Genomic DNA, 25,272 nt, shown 5'->3' with positions numbered 1-25,272 from the left:
TTTGCTAACCTCACTGGGCTGTAGGGACTATTGAGGTAGTTGCAAATGAAGACTTTTATTTTTTATCTTATATGTTTTGATTTGTTTTTTGCCTGCGGGGCACATATATGCAGTGCCCCTGTAGGCTGTAAGAGTGCATCAAGACCCCTGGAATTGAACTTAAGATGATCGTCAGCCACCACGTGAATGCTAGAACCAAAGCTGAGTTCTCTGGAACAGCAGCAAGTGTCTTAACTACTGAGTCAGTTACGCTGATAGGAGACTCAGCTTCTGGCTCTTTATCTTCCTACTCTAAGAAGCCCCAAGAAACTGCTTTGTACCCAGACCCCCCTGGGACACTGTTTGAAAAACTGGTAGGCCAGATATGGCTTTAGAGTCACATGGACATGTATTTGAATCTCCTTGTTAGATTATAGTTACTTTGGGTAACAATAACAAGGCAATTGCTAATTGATCAAATGCCCAACCTTGAAGGGTTGGCACCCATCATTGTAATAATATTCACCCCCCAGGGTAAGAGAAGCCAGACTTAAGATGGAGTCAGGGGTTATGCTTGAGACCAGACAGAGACTTCATCTTCTCCTCTGTTCCATCCACTCCACATAACCGTGATCACCTGCGTTTTCAAGAGGTCTATCAATATTTAATGTGTGGGTGTCAGTTGCTGTAATTGAGCATTCTCCAGAACCTATTTAAATTAATCATATGCAGGAGGAGAGAAAATAAAATGCCCTTTTCTCAGAGCCTGGTTTCACTGGGCTACTCGGAGGCCTGGAAACCTGAGCGGGAACTTTCTGCTGATGGAGGACTCCGAGAAGAAACTGAATCAGAAGAGCGACGACAAACCCAGAAAAGTCCGGTTTAAAATCTCCTCTTCCTACAGTGGCCGAGTGTTGAAGCAGGTTTTTGAGGATGGGCAAGAATTAGAGTCGCCCAAAGAAGAATATCCTCACAGTTTTCTCCAGGAGGCCCTTGAACCAATGGATGGCGTTTATGGGTCTGGGGAAGTCCCCAAGCCCCAGCCGTACTCCCCCAAGCTGACTGCTCAGAGAATCAGCGTATTCAGAGACAGCGGCGCCTACACTCTGGCGGGCAGCCAGCCTCTGTTCAATGACTACAAGGCGAATGACCATAAGGTTGGTATTGTGTGAGGTTGTGACCTTCTAAGGTAGGCTCCTTGAAATATGTTTAGATAAATGCCAAAGTGCTTCAGATCGGTATCTCGCTCACATTCAGCCAGAGCTTTAGGTACATCAAATGGGGATCCGTTATTAGAATAATATTTCTTGGACAAAAATAACACACGGGTTGACTACTCGCTGGAAAGTGCAATGAGCATAAGCAGTGTTCAGATTCCATCCAGGGTAATACACAGTAATTGGGTCTTTGGCTGAGTTTCCTCAGTGTGTAAATTAAATAGAGGCGCAATGGTCTTCGGGTTGCTCAGCTGTCGCTTTATAGAATTATGCAGCAGTAGGTCATTTCGTTTCCTGAAAAGAATTGAATATTGGAAGGTACCCATTTTGCGCCAGCCAATTACTCAGCTGTAGTTTATCCGTGTCTTGTTTTTTTCTCCTTATCACTTTCCTACTGCCTGCCTTTTTAAATTGTTAGTCTATTTATTTAGTTTTGCCTTCCCAACGCTCATTAATGTGAATGCCGTGTAGCTGGAGTTCCCGGGGAAGAAATAGCGAGAAGCAAATCAAACAGAGGTAGTGTTACTTAGGGAAGAAGTTTGAACTAATAGTTCAATGGCGCAAGCTCTCCCTGCAGGTTTGCTTAGTTTCTCCGGTACCACAGATAATCAAAAGTCCATGCAGGATTTCTATTTAAAGCTAAAATAACCTGGGAAATGCTCGCTGATTTCCAGAATCTTAGGAAGTGGTCACGTGCTTATGGCTGTAAAAGTATGAATGCTACTTCTTTTAAATTATGTACAGTATCTAATTCATTAATGGCAACTATACCACAATATGTCCTCATCTGTGAAGGGTTTTATTCAGATAATTGTTTAAAATCATATTTATTGTTAGTTTCCTAAGGAAATACGGTGTTGCAGGTAAATGTTTTGTGACCAACAAAAGGGTAATTGTAGGCATACCCACCATCACCAAAACTAGTACTAGGCTTCATTTTTGTACTAAGGAGTTGAGAATGAGAAATCCCTTATGCTAGTGGAGTGCCTTGTGTGTTATAAAGGGCTGTCATGGATTATCTCCTTCTATGTCCATTATGTTCTTTTCTTTACCAAACTCTCAAGGAAAAAGTCAGTTATGATCATTTCTATTTTGTGAAAGAGGAAATTTATGTGCCAAGTTGAATAAGGGGCCCCCACACCGTTATAGGGACTTAAGGAGCTGAGTCAGACTAGGAATCTGGATCCTCTGGTTTTCCGTACTTTAACCTCTCTCCTCTACGGCATGTTCCCTTCTAACAAACAAGATTGTTACATAGTAATAATGACACTGATGATGGTGGTAGTTGCCATTTATTCCTGACCTCGGTACTTAGCTATGCTTTGTGCTTACAATAGTCCTTTGTAACTGTATCGTGCTTGGAAGTTGAGAATTAACAAACACATAATTCAAACAAGCCATGATAGACTGATTTAGGCTACTTCATAACTCACACGCCAGCTTTGGCACATGTAAGGTGTACAAGACCAGATTGAAGCACAATATTCCAGAGGCCATGTTGAAGGTTGGACTACTGTTTGTCTCATTATATCCTGTTTTCTCTGTTGTTGTTATTATCAACTGCCAGATCCTAGTTTTGCCATGAGTTTGACAGGTACCTTCATGTTCCTGTGTGGCACACCCATTCATGATGTTATGCAAAACAAGGAAACAAAACTGGAGCTTTTTGACTCCCTGCCAGCAGACTGTAAATTAACCCTTCATAAATGCTGTCTATGACAGTGTCTTAGGCTATAGTTAGGTGCAGCGATTCACCTAAGAGTTTGGAGCTTAGCCGAATATTTATACACCGCTATTCACAGGAACTCACAATCAGTTAGAGGTGGAAGCAACTTAAATGCTCATCAGTTGGTGAATGGCTACACTGAAGTGGTACATGCACCTAAGGGAACATTTCAGCACCTTAGGGGAATTTGACCTGCTTCAACATGGATGAAGCTCGAACACATTAGGGTAACTGAAATAAGCCATGCATCATCAGGCAAGACTGTCCCACTGCAGCTACACAATGTACTTAGACTGTTCAACTCCATAGAGACAAAACGTAGATGGCAGTTGTCAGGCCAGGGTCAGAGAAGATGTTGCTGTTTATGGATCCAGCATCCCACTTTGGGAAGATAAAGTTCTGGAGAGAAATATTGTACAACAATGCGGCTATCAGGGAGCCCTACACTTATAAATGGTTAAAGTAATAAATTGTATTTTATGTGTACTGTACTCTTAATCGTAATAATAAAAACAAAACACAGGCTCTGATATCTGTCAAAGTCCAGTTATAGCTCTTTCCTGTGGAAGTTTGGACAAAGTGTGTAACTTTGTTGAGTAGCAATGTCATCATTGTGGTCTGAGAATAACAGAAGTCTTTTCAGGAGGGCCATTGAGATGATTAAGATTGATAATGCCTGTAGTGTGCCTGCCTTCCTGTGTTTAGCAAGTGGTACCTACTATCGCAGTGACGAGCACACTCTTTTTTTTAAATTTTTTAGTGGTTCTTAGTCTTTTATTGAATACGAGTTCTATAATTTTGATGAAAAAAACGAATAAAACCACAAAGAAGCATACAAAGTGAGCAATTTTCACTCTTATTTTGCTGTAAATTAACTCTTTGGTGTATAAACCAAGGATGGATTCTGGAAGCAGGCAGACTGGCAAAATAGTTTGCATTATCTCTAGACTTCCTCTTTCTGACTTGGTCAAAGGAATAATAATGCTTTTCTCCTGGGACTCTTGAAAGAGTTAAATTATTTAAATGAAGAGAGTACATAAAATGGGTACCAAGGTGCTCAACTAGTAGTAAACAATTAATTCCTGACGAGCACACTCTTAAGGAGGTGTTTAGTCTATTTTTTATTTTATGGGACAGGTACAAAAGGTGATACTAGATTTAAAAATGTGTTAAGGAACCAAAACTCACTGAACTGTGTAGGGTTCATGAAATTGTGGACAGGGAAAGGAAGGGAGTGAACACCCAACTAATATGTTCATATACATATACATACACATACACATACACATACACATACACATACACATATACATATATATATTGATCTCATGATTACAATATTTCAGTGAGAAAGAAGAATTTTTCACATTGGGAAAATAGACATTTACAGGAATAAAATAATGTGTCCATCTAGCATAGTCGTTAAATAACGTTTGCATGACATTTGAATTGGAGCTGGGCTGTGGTGACATACATCTTTAATCCCAGTATTTGAGGCAGAGGCAGAGGCAGAGAGAGGCAGAGGCAGAGGCAGAGGCAGAGGCAGAGGCAGAGGCAGAGGCAGAGGCAGAGGCAGAGGCAGAGGCAGAGGCAGAGGCAGAGGCAGAGGCAGAGGCAGAGGCAGAGGCAGAGGCAGAGGCAGAGGCAGAGGCAGAGGCAGAGGCAGAGGCAGAGGCAGAGGCAGAGGCAGAGGCAGAGGCAGAGGCAGAGGCAGAGGCAGAGGCAGAGAGGCAGAAGCAGGTGTATCTCTGTGTTCTAGGCCAACCTGATCTATAGAATATATTCTAGGACAGCCAGATCTACACAGAAACCTTGTCTCAAAAAATAAAAGAACAACAACCACAATAATGATAATGATAATGATAATAATAATAATAATAATAATAATAATAATAATAGGATTTCTCTGACTCCAAAGCCCACTAAATGACCTATTTAAAGTACCTAACAAGGCTACTCTGCATTCAGGGGTGTCTTGATGTCTGACTCTCAGAATGTGGCTACAGAAACCAGGATATTTACAGATACTGTCCCATAGAAGCTGCCATTCTAGACTGCACACAAGAAGCTAAAATATTCTTGGCTCCATTCAGCCCTCTATAATACAAGAGTGGATTTTCCCTGCAGGCAGTTAGATGTAACCAAACCATGTAAACTTTACCTACAGAGTGTTTGCTCAGGCACAAGGGAGAATCTGGCTGGCAAGTGGATTGAAACCAAACATACATGCAGAGTGACAGTGACCATCTTTGGAGCAAAAATATTTACTTCCTTAGATGTTGACTGGATTTGGATGGTTTAGGGGCAGGGATTTGAAGCACGTGAGCACTCATTCTTTGAGCTTATTGAGAGCTGAGTCTTCCAAGAACAGAAACCAAAAGAGAGTCCTGGACGGAGGAGGCTTCTGAGTAACTGAACCTTTTGGCTATTGCAGGAAGCAGAAACAGAGCCTTCCAAAAGTACCACCACCCTTATCTCCCGATGTCAGAAACTGATAGTCCAGAGTTCGAAATGGGAATCCAGTGTGCATAAAAGAAAAGGAAATGGAATCTGCTACAGGATGCCTTGAAGAGAGAGAAAAGAGGACCAGACAGGAAGCCTGGGGCTTAAGTATCCATCGAAACCCCCATGGCTGTTTGCAGGAGTCTGAACGTTGAATTCTTGCTCACGTTAGATTCTGACTGAGTACTTTAAATATTAGAGTGTTTAACTGGGGCATCATCTAAGTAGACTGTGGATATCCAGTTCTCAAATCAAGAAAAATACTTCATGCTGAGTATTTTGTTGTAAAGCACAAGTGTATGTACACTACTGAAAAATAGCTTTAATAACAGCCGTGACAACATCCACATTTGCATATCACCAACAGCTTTTGCAGTTCCCATTTTCCTGTATCTTTCATGTCATCTTCCATTCTGAGAAGATGCTATTATCCTCGGGTACTATGTCAAAATGTGTAACGATGTGGATATTGCTAGCACAGAAGCCAGAAGGGAGTTGGGTAAGGGCCCTGGAACTCGGTGTCTTAAGTATTAACCCCTATTTGGGGGGGGGGGAGTGAGTCAGGATCTTTCTGTGTAACCCTGTTCTGGAACTCCTTCTGTAGACCAGGCTAGCCTTGAACTCACAGAGATCCACCTGCATCTGCCTCCAAGGTGCTGGGATTAAAGGCATTGTCTGTGGGAATGCCTACCAGCTAGATGTCAAGACATATACAGATGACCAAAATGGAGTTCATCAGAGTTTGTGATTTCCCTGTGTCTTGTAACTAGTAGACATCAGAAGTGGAACGAAGGCTGTTTCCATCCAAGCTGTGTAACTTGGCAGAACTCTGTGTTACTGATCAAGTGGTACCTGGATATTGACTCTTCTGCTTGACTTTCTCCCTCTTCCTCCTCTTCCTCTTCACCATCCTCCTTTTCTTCTTCTTCATCTTTGACCTTCTCCTCCTCCTTCTTTCTTCCTCTTCCTCCTGGGCATTCTGAACTCAAGATTTCAAATGTGTTAAGCAAGCTCCCTGCCACTGAACTTCAGTCTTACATCCCTGCCTTCCACCTACCTTCTTTAGTGAACTATAGCATTACACATGGTAAACCCATAGAATGAGACATTAGATATTAGTAATGATCTTGTAGAATCATTGACATAAATATTGACGTAAATATTTCACATTGTATGAGTAAAATGGTAAAATGGATAATGACAAGGTATATTCATTGATGTATCTGTTATATATATATTACATATGATATCTTGAGATCTATTTGGGAGGAAAGGAATGCTTCTGAGTAATGCAGTATAAAAATATTAGCTGTTGAGGACCAGGTAAAAGTGGTGCATGCCTTTAATACAAGCAGTGGAGAACAGATGCATGTGGATCTCTATGCGTTTGAGGTCAACCTGGTTTACATCATGAGTTCCAGACCAGCCAAGGTTACATAGTGATACCATGTATGAAGAAGTAAAGGAAGGAAGGAAGGAAGGAAACGGGGGGGGGGAGGGAGGAAGAGAGAGAGAGAGAGAGAGAGAGAGAGAGAGAGAGAGAGAAATGAAACAATTATCTAGAGAGATGGCTCAGTGGTAAGAACACTTGCTGTTTTTGCAGAGGACCCAAGCTCAGTTCCCAGCACCCACATGATGCTCACAACCATTCAGAACTCCAGTTCTGGGGGACTCAATGCCCTCATTTGATCTCTGAAGGCACCAAGCATGTATGAGGTGCACATACATATGTGTACGCAAAACACTCATACACAAAGTAAAATGAATGACGCTAAAAATTTAAACAAGATCTTAGGTTTGAATCTGAGCCACAGTTCCTGAGTCACTATCACCTTAGTGAGGTCCTTGACCCCATTGAGGCTTAGTCCTAACCTGTAAAGGGTGCAAGTCATAGCATTTACTTTATAGGGATGTTTGATAGGGAAGCGATGCCAGTCAAATGCTCAGCATGATGCCTGACACACAGGGTTCAGTAAGGGATGTGTGCTAATGTTATCTATGCATAGACAAATGGAGACATCTTCGCATGAGACTAAAGTGTCCTTTTGCCTGTGCCCAGCCCTTCACTGGCTATCCTGGGAATGGGGGTGTGGGGGTGGGGGTGGGGCGGGACACAGAAGCTCTGGACTCTGACTTTTACAGTCCTATCCTCAGAGTGGTTCAGCCTTCCTCGGTTCTTATCTTCAGCAAGAAGGAGAGATCCTTCTTACTTTTAGAAAGAACCTTGGAACCTTCTTTAGAAAGGAACCTTGGGGTGGGATGAATCGCAGTTTTAACAGGTGCAAAGCCCTCTTAGTTCTCGGCTTGGGGCATCAGGCAGGTTCTGCAACCACATGATTGGTGATGGCTGATGTCCACTCTCTGTTTCTCTAGCCTCCACCCATTATAGACTTTGGGAAGATAATTATCTATACCAACAACCTGAAAATCATCCGAACCCCGATGGACAAAAGGGACTTCATGAGGAAAATCCTCCAAAAGGAAGATGTGGCTGAGGAAGCGTCCCTGATGATCACAGGGGAGAATGATGGAGACAGGGAGCAAGGCTGCCCCCTGCCGGAGCGGAACGGCAGCCCCCTGCCGGAGTCGGAGCGCACATTTCTTCATAGTCAGCACACACAGGTGCGTCTGTGCCGCTGTTCCCCTCAGGCTGGCCCTGCAGCAATGGCCTGCAGATTGCTTTGTTTCTGCATCACCTCCCTAAACATTTTTGAATAACAACACTTATAAAATCTGTTAAAGTGTGAAGGGATTTTTAACATCCATTGGCTTGTAATGGCATAGTATTGGCATAAGCGACTATAAGTTCATATTTCAAATGTGTATGATTTTTAAATTTTTGAATGACATCTTTTCACGTATGATTAATCTGAGAATGAATACTGAGTTTTAGAGATGAAAGAAATCGCTGTTCTTATTTATTTATTTATTTATTTATTTATTTATTTATTTATTTATGTTTCTGAGACAGGATCTACAGCTCAAGCTGGCCTCAAGCTCCTTATGTAGCTAAGGATTGATTTTGAGCTTCTGATCCTCTTGCCTCTACCCAGAGTTTTGGTATTATATGTTCCACTAACCTAGGTTTTTATGAGGTGGGGCATTGAACCAGGGCTTCCTCATGCTAGGCAAGCAGGCTACCAATTGAGCTTCATCATTAAACCCAGCTCTGACACTTTCTTATGTGTTCCCTTGTGCCTCTATTATTGGCCTGAGTCTTAGTCCACAGCCAGTGAAGACCCTGGAAAGACTTGAGTCAATCAGAAGATTAGGTTGAGTTGAAACTGACACTATTTGTAAGCCCACAAGCCCAGGTACCTGTGGGCTGCAATGTTTTGCAATGCACTTAGAGTGAATGATTGAGTCCAATGCTGGTGCCATCACAGAATATGGTGTTTCAGGGTCCCTTAGATGTAAAGTTTGTTTTGGTGGGACTCACTCCAATAGTCCATGAATTGGACTGGAAAATGGAAGGGCTTTGGAGAACTTGAGTGAGTCCCTGCCCTGTGAGGACTGAGGTAAAGAGAATAAGGAGGTTATATCCAGCTTTGAGTGATGACTTTAGGCCGATGTGCCAAGTTTCTCTATTCTCTCTCATTTCTATCACTTGCATGGATGCCTAACTCTCCACAACACCTCTTAAAATCTAGCTTCTCTCTTCCTTCCTTCACCCACCCCCTCCACCAGGACACGAGCTTTATCGACTCCATTAAAACTCTACTGTAATTTGGTTCCCATCTACCCTTTGGGCCTATGCAAATGCTTTTGAAACGAGAATCTCTGTTTCTGTCACCCCCATCCCCTCCACCAGAATTCAGGCCTCTTGGACTCCCGAAAAAGGCTCCTGAAGTTTGTTTCACATCTACCTTTTGGGCTGATTTCACACCTGAATGTAATTACTTTTGAAATGAGCATCTCTGTTTCTGCCATTCCTTTCTTAGGCCTTCCAACGCCTCAAAGCACTCTGTGGGTTTATGTTGTTTGGGACGAGACCAAATCTCTTTATTTTAGAGAGCCTTAGAGAGTGACCTGCACCTTCCTATGTCTTTCTCTTTTGGCTGGAGAGATGAATTCCTCTAAGTTACAACAATAGAGTAGTTTAGAAAGCCCTGCTTTGTCTAGCTAATGCTAGCCTCTCTGGCTTTATCTGATACATATTTCTTACTGTGCCTTTGCCCTCTCCCCTCCCTCCACTGGCCGTCAGTCCATCTCTCATTGGTTCTTTGCACTCTACATGCAATGCCCCCAAGATCTTCCATCCTCTTGCCTTTAGTTCTTGAGTTCTCAGTGGAGGTTTTGTCCTTCAGAGGATTCTTGATGGCCCCTATGAGGACAGCATCCTCAGAATAAACCCATCAGGACTTTAAACACCTCATCACAGTCACAACTTTAATTTCCCTTCCATGATTGTGTGCTTAAGGTTTGCTCATAAGAGGCAGACGTTGTGTTCAGGTTGGGTGCAGCATTGCAGTTCCCAGGTCCAAGGGGGAAAAAGTCTGGCATATAATTGATGCTCAGTAAATATTGTGTAACTGTGTGTAGGAAGCATCCTGGAATTTGGAACCCTGTGCCAACTGGTAAGAACTACCTGACTCTTGCTGATAATCTTCTACAAGCTGTAGAGCAGAGCATGCCAGCAGGCAGACAGCCTGGACATTGTGAACATCACCTTTCCTCCTTAGATTTCTTTCATACTATTATTTCTTGTACTATGTTGTAGCTTGGAGGGATTACCCTCTCTGCCCAGAAGATAAAGAAACAGGAAGGTGCGGGCCACTCCTTAGGCCTGAAAGACAAGAGCAACAGCAGGCTCCACATGACAATTACCTTTCGATTCAACTTGGAGGGATCCAGGTCTTCGTCCCCCACACCCCCAACTCTGTAAAGGAGGGCAGAGTGTGTGGCAGAAGGTTGCTGGGAAAGGTTACACTTCCCTTGTCTGTCCTTTAAACTCTGGTTTAAATTACTGTTTGTGTGTTCAATCCCTTGTGCGATAAATGCCCAGACAAGTTTTATTCTAAAAGAAAGGGTCAAAGAACATCAAGGAAGCCCTTCTGACCTTGATCTGCTCTGTGGAACTGGGAAGAGAGAGCCAGATGAAAGACCGGGGCACCTTGAGGCCCTATCAACTCTAAAAGCAAAGCCCAAGAATAATGGAGGCGAGCCTCAGAGGCATGTGCAGGAGTGGGGACCCTGGCTTTGGGCTTGATTTTTTTTTATAAACGTGGACCTCTGGACGCTTTAATGCTTCCTGTGATCTCATCTTTGAGAAAGTAAAATAAGGAAATTAATAATAATAATAATAATAATAACAACAACAACAACAACAAATAGCAGCAGTAATAGCTACTGATTTCAGAAGGCTCAGCCACCATTCTCAGTATTTATACATGCAATTCCTTATTCTCATGAGGAACCCTTGGAGTATGTCTTACCAACAGTCTTACTCTGCAGTTAGGAACATTGAGGCTAAGAGAGGTCAAATAACTTGCCAGAGGTTGTTAGAGACAACAGTCAAATTTAGGTCCATGCACCAATGTCATGATCACAGGCACTTTGTTCTGCAGAATCTGGTTTTGGGCTAGTCGCTGTCTTTAGAGCTGTGCATGCCTGCATGTCTTCAAGGAGCATGGTCTCCTGTTTTGGTCATAGAAAAGGGACTAGAAAAAGGATTGAGAGGTTCTGTTTCCTGTCAGGGTCGTAGGGAAGGCTCAGTGGAGTAGGAGACATTTTGGTAGTGGGCAGCCACGGGTGGGGCTCCCAAAAGGGAAGAGTGGGTGGATAAGTCTGTCAGGAGAGAACTGAACAGCTGACCTCTGGAAACACGTGGACGTTGGCCAGGGTGTGTAGACATGCCTCAGGGCTAGGATCTGACGCTCTGTGGAAGAAGAGTAGTTTAGGTAAAAACATTTGTACATCTTCTAAGATTATGCTCTCTGTATGTGTCATAAAGATTTATCAGGAGGACAAGTGTTGGTTAAAAGTGTTCTCCAAGCTTTTTGTTTTCTCTGTTGTTTTGTTTTTACTTCTGAGATGGTCAGTATGACAGGCAATTCAGTTGGACTGGGTTGTGTGGGAAGAGCATCTTTCATGAATGGGTGAATTTGTGCCAGTGTTGGCAGACCTGGGCTAAGAATGTGGGTGTGGGAGAACCCAAGGCCGGTGTGAGAGGATGCTTAGAAGCTGAACTGTGCTCGTTAGTAAGTTAGTAGGTTCACCAGGCATGGGTCTGGTTTGCAGTCTACTCCTCCAGAGATTCGGTTCGTGAAGAGTGCATGAACTCTTCAGAAATGGCTGATTTCTGTGAGATGCCTCAGACATTTTGTCTCGAGACATGGTTGAGGGGCATTTTCTGGAAACAAGAGACTTAGCTAAGAAAGAAACTGACTTTTACGGGGAGCTTGGGCTGTGTAAGAGGAGAGGAGGCTGCGTTTGCATGTGATGCCTCACGCAGTATTGCAGAACTCAGAGGGTAGGCATTGCGAATCCTGTCTCATAGAGAGTGAGAACAGGGAGGCTAAGCAAAGGGCCCAGCTGCACTGTCTGCACCAAACACCAGCTTCAGTTCTAGTCTGTTGATGCCACAGGCCAGAGCTTTCTTTTTAAATTGAGAATGTCATACACATATTTTTTTTTCTTTTGAGACAGAGTCTCACTATATACAGCTTTAGCTGGCCTGGAACATGCTATGAACAACACACTGGCCTTGAACTCTGTCTGGCTTTGCCTTTTAAGTGCTGGGATTAAAGGTGTGTGGTACTTTGCCCAGCCATAAAGAAAGTGTGGTGATAGAATCCACTCTTCGTTCCCCACCTTCCAATCCCATACCCACCCATTTCCTCTCCCTGATTTAGTACCTGGGTGTAAGACCATCTACGGGAACACAGGTAGCCTCTCAAGGGCCAAGTCCCTGAAGAAAACTGACTCCCCCTTCCCCAGCTGCCATCATTGCCAGAAACTTCTCAAATAGGAGTGAGACTTCATGAGCCTTTACCTTGCCCATTACAGCCCAAGGCTTTTAATCATTGGGCCTAACATGGTTCTCAAAGAGAATAAATTATTACAAGAACTCAGAGCTAATTCATTAACTTACCCAGCCTGCCAGTTGCAGAAAGCATCCCTTTTTGAGTACCTGATGTTGAACAGCTAAAATGAGGAGTCATGGGTTCTGGTGTTCAGCCCCCAAGAATCAGTCTGCCCCCATACCTTCTTGCAGGCTGTATGTCTGATTTTGCCAGGTAGCTTCTCAGTATGACATTTCCCCACTGCACAGGGTGATAGTGTGCACTGGACAGTTGTGAGGGGACCAGGAAGTCCCTATAGAAGGAAGTGCTTGCTTTCCTGCAGCGCCTGCTGAGGTTTGCCACACGGGCTTCTTACTCTATGGGACAGGGAGAAAAGTCATGCCCTTGCCTCAGCGGAGTGTACGTCAGATGGGAACAAGGGTGGCTAAGAGCAGAAAGATGCAGAATGCCAGATGTGACGGCAGATGTTGTACTCATCGCATTGATCTAAGAAGTCTGACAAAATGGCTGTTCTGTGTCCTGGCCGTTTCCCTCATTAGCGTTTGTGTAGAACATTTTCTCCAATTCCACCAGAGTCTTTGCCAAGACTCAGTACTGTTTTGATCTTCGTGAGAATGGTAGACATGAACCACCGGTCTAACTGGAGTCCGACTTGTCTCTTGCAGGATGGGTTGGTCCCTGAGGACTGCCTCCACTGCCAGGGGTCTGGCATTGCCACCTGTTCTCTGTGCCACGGCAGCAAGTTCTCCATGCTGGCTAACAGATTCAAGGAGTCCTACCGAGCCCTCAGGTGCCCTGCCTGCAACGAGAATGGCCTGCAACCTTGCCGAATTTGCAGCCCATAGCCCGTAGCCCTGGTTTTCACATGTGCCTTTCTTGTACTCTCTTACCACGTTACTCCTAATATAGCACCCTGCTTCCTTCTGCCTCTCTCCGAAAGGGAGCCTACTGCAGCAGCAATCACTTCTACCACTAGCAAATCTCACAAAATCTGATGACATTTTGTGAAGTTGGTACCATCTCTACATGCGCCTAAGTGACAGGGGCATTTTTGAATTAGAATCCGCTCTGAAACTGCTTCTAAAATTATCCTTCCAGGAGCATGTGCATGCATCTCACTTGATTTAGTTCAGCCTTCCCCTTGCGCCAGTGCACAAATAACTAAATGTACACTCCAGACAGCAGGTTGAAGTCATTTTTCCGGGCCGGGAGCTATTTTGCAAAATTATGTGGTCAGAAAGGAATAAAGAAGTAGATTTCCAACAAACCAGATTCCTGTTTCTTATAATGCATCTGAAATTGTCTTTGGTAAAATTGAAATTTCTAATGAGGCAGAAGAGGGAAGGGGCAGTCAACACTGGAGGCTCTCACGGGCCTCTGCAAGCAAAATAGAATGCTCATTCCAGAGCCATCCAAGCTGAGGAGGTCCTTCTTCTGTGGCTGCTTTTGTGGCACGTTCTAGCGCTTACTAGCCAGACACGAGCTAGAATGCTTCTGTGCATTTCTAACTGGTGAGGTTATAAGCCACACCAAAGCTATTGGGAGAAGGTTGGCACTCAAGCACGTATCTATGATAAGATTTCTGCCAGCCCCACAGCCAATTAGCAAACAGACAGGTCTATTTTAAGACTAAGATCTAGCCAGCCGCTCTTTAGAAAGGACAGCAGGTGTTTCAGGCTTATCTATGGCAACTCTTGAAGAGAAGAACCAAGAGGTCTCATAGTTAGACATGGTTTCTACAGCCCACGAATGAGCACGTGAAGGGAGACTCTCCCCTCTTAACGACAGCTATTAACTTTTAAAAGCACGTTTGTTAATGAACTTTTGCAGCTTGAACACCCACTCTCCACACTCAGTGAGAATGACACCGGTGTTTGTTATTCAGCGAGACTCACTGCTTATCTTCAAGAATAACTCTGACTTCATGTCTTAGTAACCCTTCAAGGCTTCTTATTCTCTGTGTTCTGTTACATCAACAGTGGGTTGCGCCCGGGCAATAGGAATAGTTCTAATAAAAAGATGTGAATACTCTTTGAAGCCACAATGGTCTTGTTTTTTTCTCCTGTGCTCACGTGATCCCTTTGTGCCACTGTGTGACTGCCTCCTGCCTCTATTCGTAGTTCTTACAGCTGCTCACCTTTCTGCATTCCCAACATAGCAGAAGGAGTGATGTCAAGAGACCTCGAAGCACTTTACTCGTTGCCTACAAAGCAGCATCATAGGTGCTTGAGGTTTCATGGGACCCAAAGATCCTAGGCCTTTGGCATCCTGTGACTCTTACACTTTTAGTGGAGGCAGACTTGTAACAGGTAAAGTATAATATAGCTTTACTGGGATGGAATAATTATAGCATGGGATTAATATGTTTGGAGTAAAAGGTTACCTTGTCAGACTGACTGTTTTGTTTTTTTTTTTTTTCTTTCTTTTGGTGCCATGGCTTGAATCCAAGGTCTAATACATCTGAACACATATTTCACCCCTGAATTATATCTTCAGCCACTTCCTTAGTGGATTTAGGGAGGCTGCCCAAAGGAGGTGTTAGCTGTGTTGGCTCGTTTTCCTTACACACACACACACACACACACACACACACACACACACACACACACGGTTGTTATTCTCTTAGCTTTCCCACATGCTCCTAAGGGTGGCAAACTTTTTAAGTAATCACACAATAGATATGTCTATTAATGGTTACACTAATTGTGTTCATCAGTAGGTAGATATTAATTATTGCGATGGAAATACTTAACATCTGACCTCTTAATAAGGTATTAAATACGTAAAATCTTACTTCTGGACAAATTTAAACTTCTGAAACTACAAACCCAAACCAAATTTTCTTCTTTAAAAAGCCAAAAAAAAAAAAAAAAAAAACCAACTATTGATCATCAAGGCTATAGAAGTAGGAAAAAAAAATCCTGGCTCCTATGGAACTTATATTTTGGTAAGAGAATAAATGCCCAAATGATCAAATGATATATTTATGGAATACTTATATATACATTAGCTATATAAAAATGATACAGAGAAATATACATTTATACATCTATGCATAGAATGTATAGCATGCTAGAAAGAAATAACTCTAAGTTAAAATAAAGCACTACAAAGGACTGAACGCTTAGGATACCCAAGATATAAGATATAATTTGCTAAAAACATTAAACTCAAGAGAACGAAGACCAAAGTGTGGACACTCTGCCCCTTCTTAGAATAGGAAACAAAACACCCATGGAAGGAGTTACAGAGACAAAATTTGGAAGTGTGACGAAAGGATGGACCATCTAGTGATTGCCATATCCAGAGATCCATCCCATGATCAGCTTCCAAACGCTGACACCATTGCATACACTAGCAAGATTTTGTTGAAAGGACCCAGATATAGCTGTCTCTTGTGAGACTATGCCAGGGCCTAGCAAACACAGAAGTGGATGCTCACAGTCAGCTATTGAATGGACCACAGGGCCCGCAATGGAGGAACTAGAGAAAGCACCCAAGGAACTAAAGGGAACTGCAACCCTATAGGTGGAACAACAATATGAACTAAGCAGTACCCCGGAGCTCTTGTCTCTAGCTGCATATGTATCAAAAGATGGCCTAGTCGGCCATCACTGCAAAGAGAGGCCCATTGGACTTGCAAACTTTATATGCCCCAGTACAGGGGAATGCCAGGGCCAAAAAGGGGGAGTGGGTGGGTAGGGGAGTGGGGTGGGGGTATGGGGACTTTTGGTATATCATTGGAAATGTAAATGAGCTAAATACCTAATAAAAATGGAAAAAAAGTGGTTACAGACAGTGACATTAAAAAGTGTTTTTAGGGCTGGCGAGATGGCTCAGTGGGTAAGAGCACTGACTGCTTTTCTGAAGGTCCTGAGTTCAAATTCCAGCAACCTCATAGTGGCTCACAAGATCTGACGCCCTCTTCTGGTGCTTCTGAAGTCAGCTATAGTGTACTTAACATATAATAATAAACAAATCTTTGGGCTCTGGCAAGCAGGGACTGAGCAAGCAGAGTTGACTGGAGTGAGCAGAGGTCCTAAAAATTTCATTCCCAACAAACACGTGAAGGCTCACAACCATCTGTATAGCTACAGTGTACTCACATAAATTAAATCAATCAATCAATCAATCAATCATAAAAAGTGTCTTCAATGTCAGGTAATGGTGGCACATGCCTTTAATCGTGGCACTCCGCCGAGGCAGAGACATGTAGATTTCTGTGTTAAGACCAGCCTGGTCTACAGAGCAAGTTCCATCCAGGACTACAAAGAGAAAACATGTCTCAAACGCCCCTCTCCCCTCGGAAAAAAAATAAAAGTGTCCTCAGTAGAGGCGAAGCAGATGTTTTTGGTAAGAGTAGACCTCGTTGAGGAAACAGCTACCAGAAATCGAGGGGCCAAGAAGCCAGTGTGGTTGCAGGCAGAACACAAGGGGAAAGATGGGGTGGAGTGGAGGAGTGTGGGATGATGTCAGAAAAGGTGTGTCCATGTGTGGTGTATGTATATGTGTAGAATGCTTCTGTGTGCCTCTAACTGGTGCTTGTGTGTTAGGTGGTGGGAGCCTTTCTCAGAAGCCATGGGAAGCACTTGATTTACTGTGACATGCAGCTGAGGTTGGGCTTCTCTGTTCGTGCAATGTCGCAGGATCACCTTCTAAAATTTACCCCTGGTGCCCCGGACCTGGGCTTGCAGACTACATTTCCCAGACTCCTTAGCCTGATGGGGAATGGGCAAGTTCTGCCAATGAGAAGTACTCTCAGGAGACTGCTATAAGGGTATAGATATAGAAAGACACTCCACTCTAACCCAGCAGCTTCTGTCACAGCATTTCTGTTCTACTAATTAGGAATCTTTGCAACCAAATCCTGGAATGAATTCCCTGTTTGAGATGTGCAGAATGCGTTCTCTTCCTGGTTGAATGACGACTGGATGTTTGAGTAAAGGAGGGTCATGGATGCAAGGGTTTTTGTTTTTGTTTTTTGCTCTTTGGCTGCTGTGTTAGGGAGGAAACAGTAGGGTAAGGGGAGACTTGGGAGGCTGGCAGTGGATGGTTGCCACTATCCAGGTGGTGACTTATGGTAATAAGTAGTCCAACTCTGAATGTATTCTGAAGGTAGAGCCCAGGGTTTGTTTACTGCTCTTTGTATTCAGAAATCTCCACTTTCTGATTTGAGAACTATGGGTGTTGTTCAGGACAGAAAGCAGCTTAGGGAAAGGTAGGCTGGTCCTCTAGGTCTCTAAGAATCCCTTTAGAGCTGGAAGCAAGTGTGATGATTGCAAACATCATCTGGACAATGATGCCATGATACAATAATGCCAAGGATACAGTGATGCAGTGATACAGTAATGCCAAGGATACAGTGATGCCAATTATACAATAATGCAATTGATACAGTGATGCAATGATACAATAATGCCAATGATACAGTGATGCAGCGATACAGTAATGCCAAGGATATAGTGATGCAGTGATACAATAATGCTAACGATACAGTGATGCCAATTATACAATAATGCAATAGATACAGTGATGCAATGATACAATGTCAATGATACAGTGAAGTCAATTATACAATAATACCAATGATACAGTGATGCCATGATACAATGATACCATGTTCTCTGAAAGTGCAAGAACTTTTTAAATGAACAAGGGACTTCAGACATCCAGTGTTTTACAGAACATGATGGCCCATGCCTGGATGTCCAGCAGTGGGGAAGAGGAGGCAGGAGAATGCTGAGTTTGACATCAGCCTGGGTTATACAGTGAGACAGACAAATAAGCCAAGCCAAAACAGACCATGCCAAAAAATTCAGCAGTAATACGAGCTGTTTTTTACGTTGGGTTTCCATTACATTCCAGGCAGGTGCAGAGCCCCTCAGGAAATGAGCACAAAAGAAGAATTAGTACTTAGCACTAATGAAATTACAGCACTGGGCCTGTAAGTCAAGGTAATAAGTGAATTTGACTTTCCAACCTGGGGACAGCACTGTGGCTATGTACTGCTATTCATGTTGGCGAATTTCATTTACTCTGCCTCACCAGGTCCCAGGTCAGTGAGTGGGTGTGTACGGATTCTATTTATTTCATTTAGCAAAGCCCTATCAGCCTTAATGGGCACAGGGCCTTATTCTAAGTTCTTTATCACTTCCCAGTTCCTTCAACCACCTTTATAGTAAAATGTATTGTTACTAAGTTTACTACTGTCCTCTTCACCCCCCAGCCCCATCCCTCACATCCCGTGGTGGTTTGAATGAGAATGTTCTCCATAGGCTCTGGCATTTGAATGCCTGGGGTAGCACCCTGTGAGGAGCATTAGAAGGCTTAGCCTTACTGTAGGCTGTATGTCACTGGGAATGGACTTTAAGGTGTTTCTGCCTTCCCATCTTGGTTCATTCCTTTCTTCATGCTGTGAGTAGAATGGCTCATCCTTTGGGCCCTGCTCCTCACAGGACACCTAAGACATCACACACAGGATCTTTAGCATCCAGGGCCCTCCTTTCTCAGGCCTTGTGGACTAGAATGTCGGTATAACCCCTCCATAACTGTCTACCAATGTCTGCAGGTTCAAGAATGGCAGTGCCCAGAGATCTTAAACCTTTGATTGTAGACCAAAAAAAAAAAAAAAAAAAAAAAAAAAGTTCATACAAGGCCACATTTATGTGAGCCTCAAACTCACTATGTGGCTAAAGATGACCTTAAATTTCTGATTATCCTCTCTCTACATGTGAAAATAGGTGTGTGCCACCACATCCAATGTTATGAAATACTGGGGATCCTATCCCAGGGCCTTGCACCTGCTGGGTAAGCACCCTGTCAACTGAGCTACTCCCCAGCCTCTCTACTTTAAGAAACAAGAAACTCATTTTTGCTTCTAGAAAACATCTCTACTGAATGATGAATTACACATTTAAAAATAGTTTTTTTTTTGGAAACTGAAATCAACATTAACTTTGCGACCCCAAATTTACCTTCCTAACTTAAGCTGTCTCCAAACATCAAGGAAGTCTGAGTCCTATGGAAGATGATGTGTTATTTTTTTTTCTAAGTCTTCTTCAAATATGAACTATTTCAGCAATGTGTTCATTTAGATGAGCACTGGTCACAGTTCTGAAGAAATTACGGTGGTTCACTGGAGCTTAACTGAAGTGAAGTCTGTGCAAAATGTAAATCAGGAAGAAATGTTCAGTTGTTTTTAATCACCTGTTCTCATTAGCCAAATCTTCTCATTTTCTAATTAAACATAGTAATTATCAGAGAGTTCATATTCATGCAATTATTCGAGAGAGAAATGGAGTTATGTCAGTGTCAGAATGGTGGCGTATACTCCCTGCCTGTGTCAGAGAGCAGATAGAACCCCCAAGAAGAGAAGATCTGGGAGACCGTTCAGCAGAGCTGCCCATTAAGCTGGGGAAAGGAAGCGGGGAGGGGCATTGGGCCCTGCTAACGCTAAGTCAGAGCTTACCTGCCTCCCATGCTAACACTAGATCAGAGCTTATCTGCCTCGCGTGCTTCTTGCCTGCACAGTTCCTTCAGCATCACCGTTACCCATCTCCTAAGCACTTCCACCCATCAGTGGGTATTTCTCAGAACACTGGGACCACTGATTTAGAGGAAAGTATCTATGGCTTAGAGACAGCCAACCACATCTGCTTTTTTGTAAACCCAAACTGTGTGGTTTGAGGGTTTCTATTCATCAGGTCATGTGAAAGAACACAAGGATGCACAAAGATGAAAGAGAGATGTTCCCCTTCAGGGACAACTGCACTTTCACAGGAAACCAGCTATTTGAAAAACACTGGCAGGGGTCAGAAAAAGAAGAGAAGAAATGTAGTTAAGTTGTTTGTCTAGAGTTCCTTTCTGGAAGGCACCAGGCCTTGGTCATCACTGTCTCCACATCTTCCTGTAGTGCCCAGTACACAGGCATTCAGTGAAGACTTGGAGATTATTTGTTGAGACACATCTAGCTTCACCTCTGGGCCTTTAGTGTATTGTTTGTTATCTCGTGTTCCAATACCTTATGCTTTACAAGTAGATAGCTTTTAAAGTGACTATGAGCTAGGCATGGTGACACCCCCTAACCCCCATTCAGGCACTCAGGCAGGAGGTTCTTCAGTTTGAGTCCAGCCTGGAGTTCATAGTGAAACCATACATTAAAAAAAAAAATCATTTCCAGTGAGGCCCACTTCCTGGATTTGTGCCCTCCTGTAATGGTCTCCCCTCAGGTGTTAGTAGCCCCAGGGGCTTTCTTCCAACCAGAGAGCAGGGCCAAAATGTGATGTCACCTATGAGACTTAATTACAGAGAACAGTAACTCTTTCCCTGCCTCACCCAGGCCATATGTGCATTCTGGATAGGCCATGCAGCAAAGAGTACAATGTGGCTTCTAGCCACTATTCCCTCAGCAACCTGCCAGTGGCCGAAAGAGGGAGATTTCCCAGGACAATCTAAAATGCTGCAGCCCTGCCTAACAACTGTATGATAGACTATGACAGCGCTGGAGCCAAAGCAGTCAGCTGCTCCAAGCTCGAGGCTCTGGTTAATAAATGATGGCTAATACATCTTAGCCTTTCTACTTTGAGTAGTACCTTGAAGATGGTAAGCAAAGGGCTGGAGATTTAGCTCAGTTACTAGAATGCTTGCCCAGGGTGCATGAAGTGCTGGGTACCACCTGCACCAAACTAACAAATGGTCATTGTAATGCCTCAGGAATGGAGGCAGAGCAAGGCTATCAACAGTTTAAGGTCACCCTTGGCTAAATAGTGCATAGAGGCCAGCCTGAGACACGTGAGACCTTACCTAAACAAGCAAACCAACAAGGAAACACACAAACAGAAGCAAAACACGCACCTAAGACATGACTGGTGTTTCTGGAAGAACGGGTAATGAATACAGGCCAAGACCACCTTCTGTCCAGCTTCTTGTCAGGGCCTTTCATGTTCCTAGTTTTTTTTTTAAATAGGCCAAAAGACACTCATGACCATTTCTGTGATTAATGCTCAGTACCCAAATCCCCAAACCAATTTTTCTTGGAGCATCTAGACATTGATTAAAATATAATAAATAAATTTTAAAAGTTTAATGTAGCTACAATTTTATATTTAGGGCTGCTAATCCTTTTAAACATTATAACAACCCAGTTCATGAACACAAAAAGATGGTGAGACCTGGGGCTGAAGCTTCACTCCAGTCTTTGTGCAGCATCACGGACTGAGTGTTTTTTTGTTTTTGTTTTTGTTTTTTCTTGTTGTTTTAATTTCTGTGCTTGTTTATCTCTGCTCATTTGGACAAACCCTTGGGGCTTCCATTTTATTATTATTTCTTTTTCTTTCTGAGGTCATGAAATTATTAACAGACACAAAGAAAAGATTATCTTATCAGGACCTGAGACTGGGTCTTGGTAGGAAGAACGGATAATCCTTAGGCACGCTTACTTGAGTCTTCTGAGTTGATTTAAATCCAAATCACTATTTCCTTAAAGGCTTTTGTATAGTTCATTGACACCTGTCACGTCACAATGACTATTTCAGGCTGTCTCTTATGCCAAAGGCTTAATTTTGCAACCTACTGCCTACTCTTGAGTTAAAAAAAAAAAATTCTCTCTTGACAATTGTTATATAACGATTGCTTTGTCAGAATCAAATATTGATTTGTTCTCTTAGTATTAAGGACTGACATATTTCTTATTATCATGGCGACTTAATCTCTTGAGCTGAGAGACTGGGTCTATAGTTGGGAACTTTGCAGCTAATAGTTCTTTATTTTGGAAACCCGCTGTAGAACCCTCTTCTCTTTTGTTCATATGAGGGTTCATTCAAACGGAATAGCCCTGCCTGATTTTGCCTTACTGTTTCCACATTAATTTTCCTTAAGCAGGGAGAAAAAGCCACACGACTATGTCTTACACACACCAAATTAGTAGAAGTACCAATCCCTTAATATTAAAACTAGTAAGGACTGTGTTCACACCGTTTTGTACTACAATGACCTTTGGGCAGGAGTGTTCCTAGCCTTTCTACTTTGGGTCAGTTTGAATCCCTGTTCTTTCACCAAGACTTGTTCCTGGAAGGTGTGATAGTGACGGCCATGATAATAATTTTGATGCACAAATTATAACATCAAATTAGAAACTTCCTCCTTCTTCTCTCCCTTGAAAAAAAAGTAAAGAAGACGATGTAGATGATATAAGAAGACAGAAGGGAGATCTCACTGGGAGAGTGCATCCTGAAGAAAGGGAAGCCAGTTTGGCTGCAAAGAATTAGGCTCCTGGGGGTGGGGTGGGGTGGGTGGGGCACTTAATAGTTTGGATAACACTTTGATTTTGTGGGCCTGGAAATACATTTAATTTGTTTCATTTTTGTTGTCTGTAACTTATTTCTATAATAAACTTTGACTTTTTATTACATGGAGTTACTTAAGGCCGTTTTCATGCATGTGTATACAATACTTTGAGCATAATCTCCTGTTCTCCCATCCCCCACACCCTCCCATCCCCCACACCCTCCCATCCCCCACACCCTCCCATCAACCCCAATTGCTGCTTAGACATTTCTGCTTCATGTCATCAATACATAAATCTACAATACAATTTTGATTGCAAACACTGTCACTGTGTCGTCAGAGGTGGCTTTAGGAGGCCCTCGTGCTTTGTGCATGGGTGGTAATGTCCTTGAAAACATGTTTTTCCATTTTGGTAACAAAAGGGTGGTAGGAAAATGTCCTGATTTTTTTTTTCCCTTCTGTTCTCAATCACAGACTTAGAGATCCTCTAAGGAATTGTGTCTCTTTTCAAAAGAAGACAACTTGAAAGGCCCTGCGTTAGGCTCTGAGGCTGCACTAGATCACTGGGGTAGGTGCTGGTGATGTTGGTGCTGCATCACTCAGAGTCAGAAAAAGACTTTTAATGGGTATTATTTCCCATGGACATTTCCAACTTAACCGACTATGTTGCTATCCTTTACTGTTCTTGTGTTTCATAAGTTTCATCAACTTCCAAACCGTTCTCCTAAATTGACAATCTTTCCCCTTTTTTAGGTGAAACTACTAAATGGAACTGAGACATACCTTCTACACAGTCCTCTTCAGTGTAATGAACCCCAAACTTTTGTCATTCCGATATTTTTGCCACGATTTTCAAACTAAGGGTTCTGTTGTAGTTCTGTTATTGATTTTATTATTATTCTGATTTCATTTACATTGGGTATCCTAGGCTAGCCTGGAGCGCCCTGCCTAGGTGAATGTTGGGAGTATGGTCATTTACTATCACATCTGGCTAAGGTTTTCTATGTATTAGTCGACAGCTATATGGCTATTGAGAATTTTGGTTGTAAGTGGATTTTCTTATATACATCCGAGTAACAGAATTTCTCTTCAGCCTTTCAAGTGTAAAACTAGACAACAGCTGTGCCCAGCTGTGGTGGTTAAAGGACTTAATATATGCCAGCTACTCTAAGAGCTACGCAAAGAGTGACTGGCACTTGTTACAGAACCCCATAAATGCTAGCCATCATTGATAAGAAATTAAAGTTTATACTTTGTCTTATCTGTATTGTGTGATGATTAAGCACTTAATCTTAACTACTAGACATACTTGCATCTTTGAGAAATTCAACCAGTTTCAATTTTTCATCCATAATTTGAGGGTAGAAAAAGCAGTCTCTCCAGGAGAGCGGAGCCTAGACTGTTAACCTTTTTTCTAGTTGGGATTATTATTGTTATTTTTGTTTGTTTGTTTTTCGAGACAGGGTTTCCCTGTGTAGCCCTGGCTGTCCTGGAATTCTGTAGACCAGGCTGACCTCAAACTCAGAGATCTGCCTGCCCCTGCCTCCCAAGTGCCAGGATTAAAGGCGTGCGCCACCACTGCCTGGCGGAATTATTCTTTTTTTTCTATTTTTTTTTATTAGGTATTTTCCTCGTTTACATTTTCAATGCTATCCCAAAGGTCTCCCATACCCACCCCCCCAATTCCCTACCCACCCACTCCCCCTTTTTGGCCCTGGCGTTCCCCTGTACTGGGGCATATAAAGTTTGCAAGTCCAATGGGCCTCTCTTTGCAGTGATGATCTGTGTTTGAGTACCTAAGTGTATGTGGGTGCAGTGCCCACAGAGGCCAGAAGATGGCATGAGATCACCTGGAGCTGGAATTACAGACACATGAAGTTCCTGACCCAATGTTGGGAACTGAACTTTGTTCTTCAAGAGCAATGTGTACACTTAACCACTGAGCCATCTCTCCACCTCCATGGTTTTTTTGTTTTTGTTTTTGTTTTTGTTTTTTAAATCTACAAGTCACCGCCTAAGCTACAGAGTGTGTTAACGAAAAAGTGGGTTTGTTAGTATGTTGTTATGAAAATTGAGGGATATTTCAGATAGTTGGTCCAGGGTTCGCTAAAACAGTGCTCATTAAAATCCTAGTCTTCTTCAAATTGTTAACACCATGAGTTAAAATGATGATTCAGATCTCAAATGTTTCCCAAAAGCCATGTGTTGAATTTAGGCTTGGCAGCCAGCCACTAATACTATTGACAGATTGTGGGGCTTTCAGGAGCAAGAGTCTAGTAGAATAAAGTTAGAATACATGTGCTATATCCCTAAGAGGAGGTTAGAGTTCTACTCTCCTCTCTTTGCTTCCTGAGTGCCACAATATAAGCAACTTCCTAACCATGATGCCTTGCCTTGCCCATAGGCCCAAAGCCTATAGAGTCAATTGACAATGCATGAAAACTTTTGAAACCAGAGGCCAAAATAAAAATTTCCTCTTCTTGAATTGTTGATGCTCCTAACAGTATATTTATCCAAATGGTGTAGAGCAAACTCATAA

The 25,272-nt window shown here is 42.8% G+C and overlaps 1 protein-coding gene across 1 annotated transcript; it reads left to right on the top strand.

Moving 5' to 3' along the window:
• The first annotated feature begins 753 nt into the window (after positions 1 to 753).
• Positions 754 to 14,480, top strand: Grxcr2 (glutaredoxin, cysteine rich 2). The gene is made up of 3 exons (NM_001033426.3): positions 754 to 1,136; positions 7,798 to 8,046; positions 13,115 to 14,480. The coding sequence occupies exons 1-3, from the start codon at positions 801 to 803 to the stop codon at positions 13,292 to 13,294; spliced, it is 765 nt and encodes a 254-aa protein (NP_001028598.1). The 5' UTR covers positions 754 to 800; the 3' UTR covers positions 13,295 to 14,480.
• The last annotated feature ends 10,792 nt before the right edge of the window (positions 14,481 to 25,272 follow it).

The sequence above is a fragment of the Mus musculus genome, chromosome 18 (genome assembly GCF_000001635.26).
Source record: "Mus musculus strain C57BL/6J chromosome 18, GRCm38.p6 C57BL/6J".
Taxonomy (NCBI): Eukaryota; Metazoa; Chordata; class Mammalia; order Rodentia; family Muridae; genus Mus; species Mus musculus.
This window is presented reverse-complemented; position numbering and strand designations above follow the sequence as displayed.